Consider the following 14862-nt stretch of genomic DNA (forward strand, 5'->3'; position numbering starts at 1 on the left):
AAAAAATTAGCTGGGCGTGGTGGTGTGCAGCTGTAGTCCCAGCTACTCAGGAGGCTGAGGCACTAGAATTACTTGAACCTGGGAGATGGAGGTTGCAGTGAGCCGAGATCGCACCACTGCACTCCAGCCTAGGCGACACAGCGAGACTGTCTCTAAAACAAAAACAAAACAACAGAAAAAACAGACTTTCCCATTCACTGAAATATCTCATTTAACATCAGTCCCCAATGTTTGTCCCAAACAAGTAACTCTTTCTGCTTTACTTACCCCAACAGAGGAGTGCAGAAGGGTGGAGTTGTACCGGATACCCACTATGTGCGTGCATACGTGTCCATGTGCAGACACACACACTCACCTGTAACCCTGAAGTCAACCCCGCATAGTGAAAACCACATAAATACTTGAACTGACCAGGCCCAGCTGTCAGTCCCGCCTCTGCCTCTGCTAGCTCTCTCACCTGGGCATTTTTTTGCCCTCCCCAAGCCGCAGCTTCTCCATGTGTTCAGTGGGCATTCCGAACCTACTGTGTTGAGAGAATCCAGTGCAGCCTGCAAGCAAAGTGCCTGATAACGTGGCGAAGCGTGGTGTGGGCCTGAACAGGTTTCCGGTGACAACTCGTCCTTTACCAGCTATTTCCCCCTGCACCTCCCTCTATCTCTAACACCTGTTTATGGAGGCGAGGCTTTGAGGCAGCGGACCCAGGTGTAGCGAAGATCTGCTTTTTCCAAGGCCAGTCAGAGTCAAAGCCTGGAGCAGCCACGCTGCTGGCGGAATTGGGATCTGCCCACACCCGAGAAACCGAGGTCTTTGCTTCACCGCTCCCTGGATGATGGAGAGCAGCCCCGGGAATTCCCATAGGTTAGAGAGAAGCGGGTGGAGTAAGAAGTGGGTTAACTTGGGCCGGGCGCGGTGGCTCACGCTTGTAATCCCAGCACTTTGGGAGGCCGAGGCGGGCGGATCACGAGGTCAGGAGATCGAGACCATGGTGAAACCCCGTCTCTACTAAAAATACAAAAAATTAGCCGGGCGTGGTGGCAGGCGCCTGTAGTCCCAGCTACTCGGAGAGGCTGAGGCAGGAGAATGGCGTGAACCCGGGAGGCGGAGGTTGCAGTGAGCCGAGATCGCGCCACTGCACTCCAGCCTGGGTGACAGAGCGAGACTCCATCTAAAAAAAAAAAAAAAAAAAAAAAGAAGTGGGTTAACTCGTGATATTCAGCATTAAGGTGGTGAAATGAAGGAATAATGTGGAAAACATTCCAGAAAAGTGGAGTAAATTTTAACCAAGGGTGACATGCAGAAGAGAAGAATGATGTGAAAAGTGACATATTCAGCGAGGAATTCTTTTAAAGTTACGCTTTTCTGTCTCCTGCAACATCAATTTTCACATCAGTTTCCCCTTCTTGCATCCTCCTCCAGCTGCTCTCCCTGTTCTCTGCCCTACTTTATAGTAAAACTTCTTGAATGTATCGTACGTACCCACTACCTCCAATTCCTTTCTTCCATTCTCTCTTGAACCCACTCCAGTTAGGTTTTCTCTCCCTCCCTACCCCATTGCCCCTGCTACTTTCTGTCATCAAGGTCACCTCTTGGCCACCCATGACCTTCACATTGCTGAGTCCATTGGTCGACTCTCAGTCCTTGCGCCAGCTACCCTCTCCACAGCGTTTGACACAGTGAGTCACCCCTTACCTTTTGCCAACTTGCATCACTTGCCTTCCAACACAGCTGACTTTCCTGGCTTTTCTCCTCCCTTGCTGACCAGTTCTTTTGGTCTCCTTGGCTGGTTCTTTCTCATCTTTCCGATCTCTTATAATACCGGAGTGCACAGTCCTCAGTTTTTTGTTTTTTGGTTTTTTTTTAATTTAGAGACAGGATCTCACTCTGTCACAGTGGCACAATCATGGCTCACTATAACCTCAAACTCCTGGGCTCATGTGATCCTCTCACCCCAGCCTCCCAAGTAGCTGCGACTTGTGAGCCACCACACCTAGCTAACTTTCTTTTAGGAGATGGGATCTCACTGTGTTACCCAGGCTGCTCTCAATCTCTTGGCTTCAAGTAATCCTCTTGCCTTGGCCTCCCAGAGTGCTGGGATTTCAGATGTGAACCACTGCACCCAGCCAGGCCTCAGTTCTTAAAGCACTCCTCTTCTCAATCTCTACTCACCCTCTTGGGTTCAGCCATTCTTTTGACTTCATTTATATGCCAATTACTCTGAAATGTATATCTTGAGCCCAGAACTGTCTCTTGAACTGGAGATTCATAAATCCAGTTTGGATATCTAATGAGCATCTCATCTTAACATGTCCAAACTTCCGGATCTTCCCCCTAAATTGGCTCCCCGCGACATTCTTCTTCGTCTCAGTAGAAGGCAACTCCTCCCGCTAGATGTTCAGGCCAAATCCTTTGGAGTCATTCTTGACTCTGCTCTTTCTCTTACACCAACATCCTGCCCATAGGCAACTCCTAGTGACTCTACCTTCAAAGTACACACAGAATCCGACCACTTCTTCTGCCTCCTCCTCCACCACCATCACAGAGCCGGTCCAGAGTGGCCCTGCTTGGTGTTCCTGCCTCTACCCTGCTCCCACTAGGTTTTCAACTTAGCAGCCAGAGGGATCCTTTTAAAATCTAAATCAGATTTTGTGAAGCCTCTGCTCAAAACCATCTGGGACAGGTGTGGTGGCTCATGCCTGTAATCCCAGCACTTTGGGAGGCAAAGGCAGGAGGATTGCCTGAGTTCGGGAGTTCAGGACTAGCCTGGGCAACATAACAAGACCCTGTCTCTGCAAGACACACACACACACACACACACACACACACACACACACACACACAAAATCTGAAGGATTTATCTCACTCAGAGTAAAAGCCAGATCTTTATAGGGGCCCACAAGACCTTTGCTCTTGAACTCACATTTCTCTCCGCTCCTTCACTGTGTCAGCCACATGGGCCTCCTGACAGGTCCTTAAGCACGTTAAAAAAAAAATTTTTTTTAAGTGGCTGTGCCCTCTGCCTGGAATACTCTTTCCCCAGATATCCACATGGCTCACATGCTCATGCATATCCATTTTTTGATCAAATGTCACCTTTTCACTGATCTCCCTGTTTTAAACTGTAACCACCTCATTGCCAGTATTCCCTGTAGCCCTTCCAATTTTATTTTCCTTCATCTTATCTGGCATATGTACCTCATACTTATGATCTTCTCCCTCCCACAGTCAGAAATTTTCCATCCATTTAGTTCATTACTATATCTCCTGTGCCTAGACGAGTGCCCAACACAGAGTCAGTAATCATTTTGAATGAATTTATTTGATTCCGTCTTATTTTTCTTTTCTCTGATGTCAGTTTTACTTAAAGACCATCTGCAGGATAGCCTTCATTCTTTTTTCATGCTGTCTACATCCCAGTAAAAATGCCCCCTGCAGAAAGTTAATCCTTCATTGTCCATTCCTCTGAAATGATTTAGAAATACTGGTAGTATTTTTAAGAAGTTATATGTGAATGAACATTGTATTATAGGAAGCAGTTGCTTCTCTTAATTCATATTATGATTCTTTTCAGATTTAAAGGAAGCAAGAAAGATGACATTCTGGGAGTTTCATATAACAGGTTGATTAAAATTGATGCAGCCACTGGGATTCCAGTGACAACATGGAGATTCACAAATATCAAACAGTGGAATGTAAACTGGGAAACCCGGCAGGTAAAGTGAAAGTTTTTGCTCTTCAGTGTTGAGCCTATAAATGTGTGTTCCCTCAGAATTGCAGATTATTCTGATTTTTAAAAGGTGTTCTTCTATTTAGCGCTAAGAAACCACAAGCATGTGGTAATTTTCTGCTAAAATAATCATATGCAATTCTGGGCAGCTTCCTAACAAGCACAGGCCAAATGCTCTTGCATTCGCACTGCAAGTTGGCTTAGTCTCCATGCAGACTTTCAATATAGACAGGTTCTAAAATTGCTGAGCAGTTTCATTAATTTTCATTGACTCAGCATAGGATTATATAGGATTTAGCTTGATACTTACTTACCACAAACTACTGGAGATGTAACTGCTATGCAAAATAAATCCAAAAAAGGCCTCATCTGACTGGCTGCCAAGAAACCCAATTGAGGACTCGAAGATTCAATTGCTCACCTGGAGAGCGTTCCAGGCCCAAAAGGGAAAAACTGCTGAAGAAGCAAGTGAGGTCCATAGTGATGACTGAGAAAAGCTTCACCTCTTAAAACCAGGAGCCCTCAAACCCTTAGCCTATGTTACAGCCTCCCATCATCTCCCATCCTAGGAGCTAAGTTCAGGCCAAGCCTGTATCATGGAAAATTCTAGATGAAGTTAGAGGCACCTCAGCATCCTGCCGCTAATTTAAAACATTCTGCCCAGTGCTTTGGGAGGCCAAGGTGGGAGGATCACTTGAGGCCAGGAGTTCGGGATCAGCCTGGGCAACATAATGAGACCCTGTCTCTACAGAAAATTTAAAAAAAAAAAAAAAGCTGAACTAGCCAGGTGTGATGGCGTGCACCTGTAGTTTCAGCTACTCGGCCAGGGATCATCAGTTGAGGTTCGAGGTTACAGTGAGCTATGATTGTGCCACTGCGCTCCAGCCTGGGTAACAAAGCAAGACCCTGTTTCATTCATTTTTGAATTAATTAAAACATTCCGATGTTGCTGATACAGACTCAATCTTCCCTCATTCCTTTGGCATTCTCATTTTCCAATAGAAAGTCAATGACGTAGAGGGATGGTAAGAGACCCACACGTTTGTTAAGAACCCTGACTTCCTCTCAGCAGTGTTGATAATCGTCTGGGTATTTGTAAAATCAAGTTCAGAGATTAGATGACCTCTAAGGCGGTAGCTCTAAAGTCTTGATGCATATTAGGATCACCTGGGGAGCTTTAAAACACCATTGCCTGGACCACACCCAAGGCCAGTTAAATCTTAATTTCTGGGAGGAGGAGCAAGCCATTAGTAATTTTTAAAGGTCCACAAGTGATTTCAATGGGCAGCCAAGGTTGTGAACCAGCAAAGTCTGTAAGTCTTTCTTCTAGTGCTTAGAGTTTATGACTTTCAGCTAGGAAAGGGTTCGGGGCAGTGGCTGTAGGAAAATTCAGGCAGACTTTTATTCATTAAAGAGCCTGCAGGCCGGGTGCAGTGACTCACGCCTGTAATCCCAACACTTTGGGGGTCCGAGGCGTGGATCACTTGAGGTCAGGCGTTCAAGACCAGCCTGGCCAACATGGTGAAACCCCCATCTCTACTGAAAATACAAAAATTAGCCAGGCGTGGTGGCGCACACCTGTAATCCCAACTACTTGGGAGGCTGGGGCATGAGAATCGCTTGAACCTGGGAGTCAGAGGTTGCAGTGGCCCAAGATGGTGCCACTGTACCCTAGCCCGGGTGACAGAGAAAGACTCCATCTCAAAAATAAATAAATAAATAAAAATAAAGTGCCTGCGAAGCACCCTGCTCCTCAACACAGGGAGACAGGGAGTGCTTGGGCAAAATCCTTATATCTAAACTATAGACAGAAAATGTGTTGGGAGTTTTTTTAACCAGACGTGCAGGAAAGTCGACACCACCAGAGGGCGCAAAGAGAGCAAAGATGTCTTCTGGAAGTGTTTAAGGGAAGTGGCGGTTTTCTGTGTGTTTTAGGGGGATAACCATCTGTCATCCACCTCAGCAGCCCTCAGCCCCAGGGGCCAGTCCAGCCAAGCACTTGTTTCTCATCATTCCTTGCCAGAGTTTAAGCTCCTCTGTGCCCTTCTCTTCCAGGTGGTCATCGAGTTCGACCAAAACGTCTTTACTGCTTTCACCTGCCTGAGTGCAGATTGCAAGATTGTGCACGAGTACATTGGCGGCTACATTTTCTTGTCCACCCGCTCCAAGGACCAGAATGAAACACTCGATGAGGACTTGTTCCACAAATTGACGGGCGGTCAGGATTGAAACAGGCACGTGTGCTCAGCTCACACCAACAGGGCAAGCCAAAGGCGCCCCTCCCTGGAGGGATGGGATCCATAACTTGCCCAGCATGTGGATGCTGGACTAACAGACAACACACGTTCACCGCTGGTCACCCAGATCCTCGCCTCATTCAAACCCACTGCTGGCACATCCCTTTCCTTATTTTGCCCTGTGCTACCAGCCATGGAAGGAGCCTCTCTTGTTTTGTCTATAAAATGGGTGAGCAGGAGAAAAGGAGGCACCCTAAGATTGCTCTAAGGCCCAACATGTGGTTACAGTTCTGTGACTTGCAGAACCTGCCAGGTGTATGGCTACAAGTTATCCTTGTGCTGATCTGTCTCATTACTAAGTCGATGGAGAAGACAGAAAGGTAAAAATCGCGTGTAGCAAGAAGAACTCTTATTTCACAAACTCAGGTATGAAATGAAACGCCTGTCCTTCATGGAACTGCTTTTAGCTCCTGTCTTTTCAAAATGACAGAGGGAGTTCCCAGACACACTTTTTCCCTGGAGGCCAAGGTCTAGGGGTAGAAAGGGGAAGGGTGGGGCTACCAGGTAGCAGTTGACAACCCAAGGTCAGAGGAGTGGCCCTCAGTGTCATCTGTCCACAGTGATACCTGCCAAGATGACCACTGACCCACATTTGGTCTTAGTCATTGGTCTCCTCAGGTTTCTGGGGCCACCTGCAAACCCCATTCCATTCCTACAGATCTCTCAGCCACCTGTAAGTCCTTTGTGAAGATGTGGGTGACACAGGGGGACAGGAAAACCCATTTCTCAACCCAGATCCGTGTCTCAACTGCTTCTACTCAGGGTTGGGATTCAGGAAGACAGGCACAGTCCTCTCTGTCCATAGAAACAGCTGCCAGCGTCAAGGATTCCAGTCAGGTCTCTATCCCAACTGGTCAGGGAGAGAAGGGCAGACCTATTCTCAAAGACCGCCATGTCCAAGGTCTGACGGCTCCACACTGGCTGCCCCCACAGGGGCCTTAGGCTGGTCTGGGTTGTGGGGAAGCGTCCCTCTTACTGCTGGTCTGTGTTCTCCTGGATTTGGTATCTATGTTGGTACGACTCCTGGCCTTTTCTCTAAAGGCCTTTGGCTTTTGTAAATCACAAGCCAATAATAGATTTTTTTCTCCCCCTCTGTTTTTTGCTGTGTCATCTCTGCCTTGAGACTGCCTTGAGACAGTGCTTGCCTTGAGAGAGTGAGCTAATTAACAGCTGCCTGAATTGTCATTTTCCATTTTGGTTTGTTAGAGGTGGGAGGGGTGGGTTTTGAGAAGGTCAAAAGCAGTACCAGAAGGGAAATATCAGACAATATTTTATTACTTTTTCATAGATGTTCTGCCACACAAAGAACTTGGGGTGCAAGGATAAGGCAAAAGGTCCAATCCCATTTTTCAGTTCTCCTAGGATGCACCCCTCAGGGAGCCTGGCCAGAGTTCCGAGGCCTGTGAGCATCAGCTGTTGCTTTATTTTCCATCAAAGCCCTCTGAGAAGTGAGACCTCAGCAATTCCGGGAGCCACATAGAGACAGACTTGGCGAGGGAACCCCTGGTTCTGAGCCAGTAGCTGCCATCTGGAAATTCCTCTTTTAGCCTCTCCTTAGAGGTGAATGTGAATGAAGCCTCCCAGGCACCCGCTGAATTTCTGAGGCCTTGCTTAAAGCTCGGAAGTGGTTTAGGCATTTGGAAAATCTGGTTCACGTCATAAAGAACTTGATTTGAAATGTTTTCTGTAGAAACAAGTGCTAAGTGTACCGTCTTATACTTGGTGTTGGTCATTTCTCAGTCCTATTTCTCAGTTATATTATTTTAGAACCTAGTCAGTTCTTTAAGATTATAACTGGTCCTACATTAAAATAATGCTTCTTGATGTTAGATTTTACCTGTTTGCTGCTGAGAACATCTCTGCCTCGGTTACCAAAGCCAGACCTTCAGTTCAACATGCTTCCTTAGCTTTTCACAGTTGTCTGACATTTCCATGAAAACAAAGGAACTAACTGGTTTTAACCAAACTTTGGTTAGTTTTCAGGGGAGCATTTCTTCCGCGACACACAGCAACATCCCAAAGAAATAAACAAGTGTGACAAAAAAAAAAAAAAAAAAAACAAAAAACTACTGTTCCAAAGAGCAACTTCATGGTTTTTTTTAATATTGAGTGCAAAAGGTCACCCAACTTCCTATGATGAAATTTTAAATTAATGAGCACCTTTCAACATCATTTGCTTCCTTATCTACAGTTGATTCAGAAATCTGCATTTTTTATTCTTTTATATGACTTTTTTTTATATTTTATGAATATATTTAATGCCACTGGAGTGCACACTTGACAAATGGTTTAAATGATACATATTATGTCATATATATTTTACCACAATAAAAGTAACGACAACAACATACACATTTATTGTCTCTAAGTTCTGGAGGCGAGAATCCTGAAATCAGTGTCACCGGACCAAAGTCAAGGTGTCACCAGGACCACACAGCCTCCGGAGGACCCCATCCACTTCCTTGCCTTTTCCAGTTCTTGCATTCTGTGGTCCCTTTCTCTATCTTCAAAGTTATCCATGTAGTGTCTTTCTTTGGTTTTTTGTTGTTGTTGTTGTTGTTGTTTTTGTTTTGCTTTTCTGAGACAGGGTCTCACTGCATCACCCAGGCTGGGAGTGCAGTGCAATCACAGCTCGTTGCAGCCTCAGTCTCCCACCTCAGCCTCCCAAGAAGCTGGAACCACAGGCAGGTACCACCATGCCTGGCTAATTTTTAAACTTTTTGTACAGACAGGGTCTTTCTATCTTACCCAGGCTGGTCTGAAACTCCTGGGTTCAAGTGATCCTCCCACCTTGGCCTCCCCAAGTATTGGGATTACAGGCATGAGCTACCATGCCTGGCCTTCCTTCTGTCTTCACATTGCCTTCTTTGTAGTAAGATCTCCCTCTTATAAGAATAGTAGTGATTACAGGACAGGCAGGGTGGCTCACGCCTGTAATCCCAGCACTTTGGGAGGCTGATGTGGACGGATCACCTGAGGTCAGGAGTTCAAGCCCAGCCTGACCAACATGGAGAAGCCCTGTCTCTATTAAAAATACAAAATTAGCTGGGCGTGGTGGCACATGCCTGTAATCCCAGCTACTCGGGAGGCTGAGGCAGGAGAATCGCTTGAACCTGGAAGGTGGAGGTTGTGGTGAGCTGAGATTGCACCATTGCACTCCAGCCTGGGCAACAAGAGCAAAACTCCGTCTCAGAAAAAAAAAAAAAAGAAAGAAAAAAAAATGGTAGTGATTACATTCAGGGCCCACAGGGATAATCCAGGATAATTACCTCATCTCAAAGTCTTTACTTTAATCATATACGCAAAATTCCTTTTGCTATATAACATAACATTTGCATGCTCCAGGGGCTAACACATGGATATCGTTGGCAACTATTATTCAGCCGAACACACCTCACTTCCAATCCACCAACAGATACCGTTGATTCTACTTTCAGAACATATTTCAAATCTGTGTCCTTGTCTTCGCCTTTGCTGTCATTACTCTCAGGGCAATGTCACCACCTCCCCCATGGGCATTTTCAACACCTTCCTAATGTAACTCTCCAGCTTTGCCTTTGCCTGCAAGCCACACAGCAACAAGAGTGTCTCAGACGTAGCAGGCTCTTTCTTGCTATTGCCTGGAACACTATTCCCATGGCCCTGTGCATGACAGCTCCCTCTCATCCTCAGGTCTCAGTTGAAATGAAGCCACCCTTCTTGATGACCACCTCCACTCTCCTTTCCAATTCCTTTATGTCACATCACCCTGTTTATTTCCTTTATAACTCTAATTGCAATCTATAATTACCTACTATGCACCCACAGAAATTAAAATATTTTAAAAAAAATAAAAACTTAAAAATCCATAAAGACCTTGTTCATTTATTTGCATATTGTCTGTGTTCCCCAACAGAATGGAAGCTCCTTGAGAGGAGGGACTATGCCTGTTCTGGCATTTAGAACAGTATGTAGTGCAGAGTGGCATTCAACGTGATGAGTGAATGAATGAATGAACCAATGAATGTGACGCTGTAATCAAGGCCTGTGTCAATCCAGATAAACAGATTATGCTGTGGTAACAAGCAACGTAAAACCACAAAGGTTTATTTCTCATACTATCTATGCAATGTGATCAGCCCTGGAGGAGCTCGGGTCTTCCTAGGGATCTGGGCTGATGGAGCAGCCACCATCAGATAGTGGCAACTGGCATGCCAGTGAGGAAGAAAGAGCTCTGGAGGGCCTCATACTAGCAATTGGATGGCATTGTCTGGAAGTGACAATGTTGCAAATCATTGGCCAGAACAAAACGTGGAAACATGGCCCCACCCAACCACAAAGGGCCAGGCAGTACAATCCTACCAGTAGCCAGAAGAGGCAAAACCTGAACTAGATGGCCAATAGCCCTGATGACTACCACAGAGCCTTTCACAAAATGACCCCAAATAACCTTTCCAATCTCTCCTCCCTACACTCCTCCTCTGTGGCCCCTACCATCCTCCCACCCTCCCACCATATTGAACTACCTATTTGCTCAACACACCACGCCTTGTCAAGCCTCCATTTCTTTCACATGCTGGGCCCTCTGCCTGGGATGCTCTTAAAAGATAACCATTATTCTGACCATTGATTCAGAACGGAAATTCCCTCTGCCTGGGATGCTGTTAAGAGGTAACCATTATTCTGACCATTGATTAGTTTTGCCTGTTCTTGAATTTCATAAAAATAAACCCATATAGTATGTACTCTTTTGTGTTTGGCTAAGAGATTCATCTGTGTTGTTAAGCATGGCATAGTTCATTCTTTTTTGTGGCTGTATAGTAACCCGTTGTATGAGTATACCATGATTTATGTATCAGTTTTTCTATTGATAGCCTTTTGGGTTGTTTCCATTTTGGAGCATTTATAAAGTTGCTATAAACATTCTTTTGGTGGCTATACACACTCATTTCTCTTGAGTATAAACCCAGGAGTGTAATTTCTGAGTAATAGGGTAGACATATGCCTAGCATTCATAGATACTGACAAGAAGTTTTCCAAAGTAGCTATACCATTTGACATTCCCACCAGCAGCATATGAGTTCTAGCCAGACATCATTTAAGCCCAGGAGTTTGAGCTTAGCCTGGACAACACAGTGAGACCCCACCTCAAAAAAAGTTACATTTGCTCCACATCCTTGGCAACACTTGATATTGTCAATCTTTTGAATTTTGGCCATTCTGATGGTTGTACTATAGTATCTCATTGTGGCTTAAATTTGCATTTCAGTGGTAAATAATGATGTTGAGCATATGCTCCTATACTTATTGAACAGCATGCATTTTTTCATTCAACAAAATGTTACTGAGCATCCACAATGCATCTGCACATTTCTATAGCAATGGGGAATAAATAACACTCGAGCTCCACAAGATTCCAAATCATTGCTTTGTTTGTCAAGCACTTCTATTTTTGAAAGAATTTTCGTTAACATATTAGAAATCTAAATAAATGCACAGACAAACCCTGACTGCTCTTCTGAAGAAAATTCCAAATAAGGAAATGTAACTGATCAGAAACAGGAAAAGGAGAGGGCACAGTCACACTCATTCATTCAGTAAATCTGTCTCTCTCTCTCTCTTTTTTTTTTTTTTTTTGTGAGACGGAGTTTTGCTCTTGTTGTCCAGGCTGGAATGCAACCGTGCAATCTCAGCTCACTGCAACCTCCACCTCCTGGGTTCAAGCGATTCTCCTGCCTCAGCCTCCTGAGTAGCTGGGATTACAGGCATGTGCCACCACACCCAGCCAATTTTTTGTATTTTAGTAGAGATGAGGTTTCACCATGCTGGCCAGGCTCGTCTCCAACTCCTGACCTCAGGTGATCTACCCGCCTCGGCCTCCCAAAGTGCTAGGATTACAGGTGTGAGTCACCGTGCCCAGCCCAGTAAATCTCTCTTAAGCATCTATTGTGTGCAGTTGCTGCCAGATACTCAGATGCAGCAGTGAACAAGCTAGACATAATTCCTGGATGAACGGAGTTCACAGTTCAACTTTTTGTGATGTGATAGTGTGCTCACATTGTGCATGGTTTATTTCTGTCTTCCATCCCTTCTAGGCTGGGAACTGCTTGAGGGAAGGGTCCAAGCCTTGTTCATCTCTGAGCCCCCGTGTTATATACTGAGCACTGGGTCATGCACTAGCATGGTCTCAAGATACATGTGCTGAACTGCTAAGCCAATTCATTTACTTTACAGATGAAAAATATGAGATAGACAGAAGCTTAAGAACACAGACACTGTACCCAGAAAGATGGTAGTGGTGTTGGAATGAGAATCCAGCGTCTTGTGTCCCAGTTAAGGTCCTTTTCCCTTAGTATGCTGCCTCTGGCTGTGGTAAATTCCAGAATATAATTTGTAAATTTTCCTATCCACTGTCCCATCCCACTTCCTAAAGTCACATGCAAAATAAAGTGGCAGGTTAGAGTCTGACCTTGCATTTCTGTTCAAATCTTTTCCACTATGGATTTTAAAAGGATCTCAAATGGTATCTTCTAAAATTCTAAGCATTTTATCAATCCTCTTTCTGAAATCTGACTTGGTGAGTGACACTTCAAAAAGAAAATAAACATGAGTCTCAACCCATTGCTGCCTTATTTCCTCCAGATCATTTCCTCACAGGCAGGTCAGCCACGTCAGTGAGCCCACTCAGGTATCTTGGTTTCCACCACTTGGAAGCCTCTTTTCTACATTCCATTTCGGGAGAGCTGGCTCTTCCCGGAGACTCGACAACCTGGTACCGTCCCCTCCCACAATCACCCTCCCATTCTTCTGGCTTATCTCTGGTGTCAGAGAAGAATGTAATCTTTAGGCTTGTACATTCTGACTCCCATATTTTGGGGAAGACCCCTCAGCGTAGCTGACTGGCAGCTGGAGGGCAGGGCAGGGGCAGCTGGCCAAGCAGTCACCTGTCACCTGGGCCAGCCCTCATCACCCCATCGCAGGCTGCAAGAGGTGTAAAGAGAGCTGGACAGGACCCACTTAGAAGATACCAATTCTGGGTCTCTGGGGAAGTCTGTATGGGGCGTATTCCTGGAGTTCTGGAGGTAAAATGGGAACAGCTGGAGTCAGAGTCCCTGAAACTGCTCAGCGGCTTGATGCTTACCAGGTGTGTTTACTTAGCCACACCTTCAGGGAAAGACTCACATTGCTAAAGTCAGGGCAGGTGAGACCTGGTCAGCTGTGCAATAAGCCCAGAACCGGAGTGAAACAGTGAGAATTAGATCACCCTTCCTTTTCACTGGGTAATTAGGAACTCAACACTGTGTGACCTCAGACAAGCCAATTTCTCTCTCTGGGGCTCAGTTTCCTCCTAAAATGGACAAGGAGGGATGGGACCAGACAAGTTCTAAAGTTCCTTCTAAGGCCAAAGATCCATGACTCTGATTTTTATCTAAATCCATAAAAGTGTGGCCAAGTATATAATTACTGGCTCTTTTTTCTCCCTGCTGCTATAGTTTTACTGTCTAACCTTGTAATCTTCTTCCAACAGATTTTTTCTCTCAAAAATCCTAAGAGTGTGGGGAATCTGAATTGGAAGGTTTACTGGGACTCAATTTTCTACCTCCACTTCTGCTCACTCCTCCATCTCAACTCTCACCTTAGCCCTTCTCAATGCTGGGATGCTGGAGGACTTGAGCTGTGAATCTCAGGAACTTGAATTTGATTTTTACTGTTTTGAGTCCTGCCCTATCCACTCCTGGGCATTGTGAAGAACACCACGATCCTCCATGTACACTGACATACCTTTTCCAACATTTCTCCTGTGTGCCAGACGCCACCCCAGGCACTGGGGCTAGGAAATAAACCATGTGGCGCTGTTATCAGGAAGTTTCGTCCTCAACTACAGAAGAGCGACGTCAATCTGCTTGACGGCAGGTAGCCAATGATACCTAGGAAAGAACACCAAGGAAGGCACTTAATTCGCTTGGGGGCATCCGCTTGGGTGAAATCTTGAAGGATGCTATAGCAGGTGCTGTCAGTGCCCACTCTATCCCCTTAGCCCTCCGTGGAGTTGCTTGATCTATGTGCCAGGAAGTTAAAGCCACAGGAAGAACTCTCAAACCAACAAAAAGCAAAAGCTGGTGGATAGATATCCCCTCTTCCTTGCCACTTAATGGAACAATCCTGAGGTGTGCTCTACACAGTCTCGCAGAGGCCCCCAGCAAGATGAGGCCCCCAGCAAGATGGAGCCCCAGTTGTCCATGGCAGTCTCTGCTCATCAACACGTCATCAGCACCTTTCCTTCCCTGTCTCACTTCCTTATTCCATCTCTGAACTCCTTGAGATCGCCTCCCAAATAAATTACGGGTGTGGCACCCAGGTCTGTATTTCAGGGTCTCCTTTCAAGAGGGCTCATGCTAGTTATAAAAAAAAATTAGCTGGCCGGGCGCGGTGGCTCACGCTTGTAATCCCAGCACTTTGGGAGGCCGAGGCGGGCGGATCACGAGGTCAGGAGATCGAGACCACGGTGAAACCCCGTCTCTACTAAAAATACAAAAAATTAGCTGGGCGTGGTGGCGGGTGCCTGTAGTCCCAGCTACTCGGAGAGGCTGAGGCAGGAGAATGGCGTGAACCCGGGAGGCGGAGCTTGCAGTGAGCCGAGATCGCGCCACTGCACTCCAGCCTGGGCGACAGAGCGAGACTCCACCTCAAAAAAAAAAAAAAAAAAAAAAAAAAAAAGAGCGAGACTCCGTCTCAAAAAAAAAAAAAAAAAAGAAAAAAGAAATTAGCTGAAATGGAGACTAAGGCAATCAAGTGGGGGGCATCCAGGCAGAGGAACAGCTACAGTAAAACATGGAGGGCAAGCATGGCACAGCACTTGGT

General features: G+C 45.8%; 1 protein-coding gene across 1 annotated transcript in view; it reads left to right on the forward strand.

The window, feature by feature from the left end:
• FERMT1 (FERM domain containing kindlin 1) overlaps nucleotides 1-8292 on the forward strand; it is a 49207-nt gene extending 40915 nt beyond the window's left edge. The window contains exons 14-15 of the mRNA XM_032142655.2: nucleotides 3569-3710; nucleotides 5780-8292. Of these exons, the coding sequence (XP_031998546.1) occupies nucleotides 3569-3710; nucleotides 5780-5953 (316 nt within the window). The 3' untranslated portion in view covers nucleotides 5954-8292. The remainder of the gene's footprint in view (nucleotides 1-3568; nucleotides 3711-5779) is intronic.
• Nucleotides 8293-14862: the final 6570 nt, after the last annotated feature.

The sequence above is a fragment of the Hylobates moloch genome, unplaced genomic scaffold (assembly GCF_009828535.3).
Source record: "Hylobates moloch isolate HMO894 unplaced genomic scaffold, HMol_V3 SCAFFOLD_21, whole genome shotgun sequence".
NCBI classification, from domain to species: Eukaryota; Metazoa; Chordata; class Mammalia; order Primates; family Hylobatidae; genus Hylobates; species Hylobates moloch.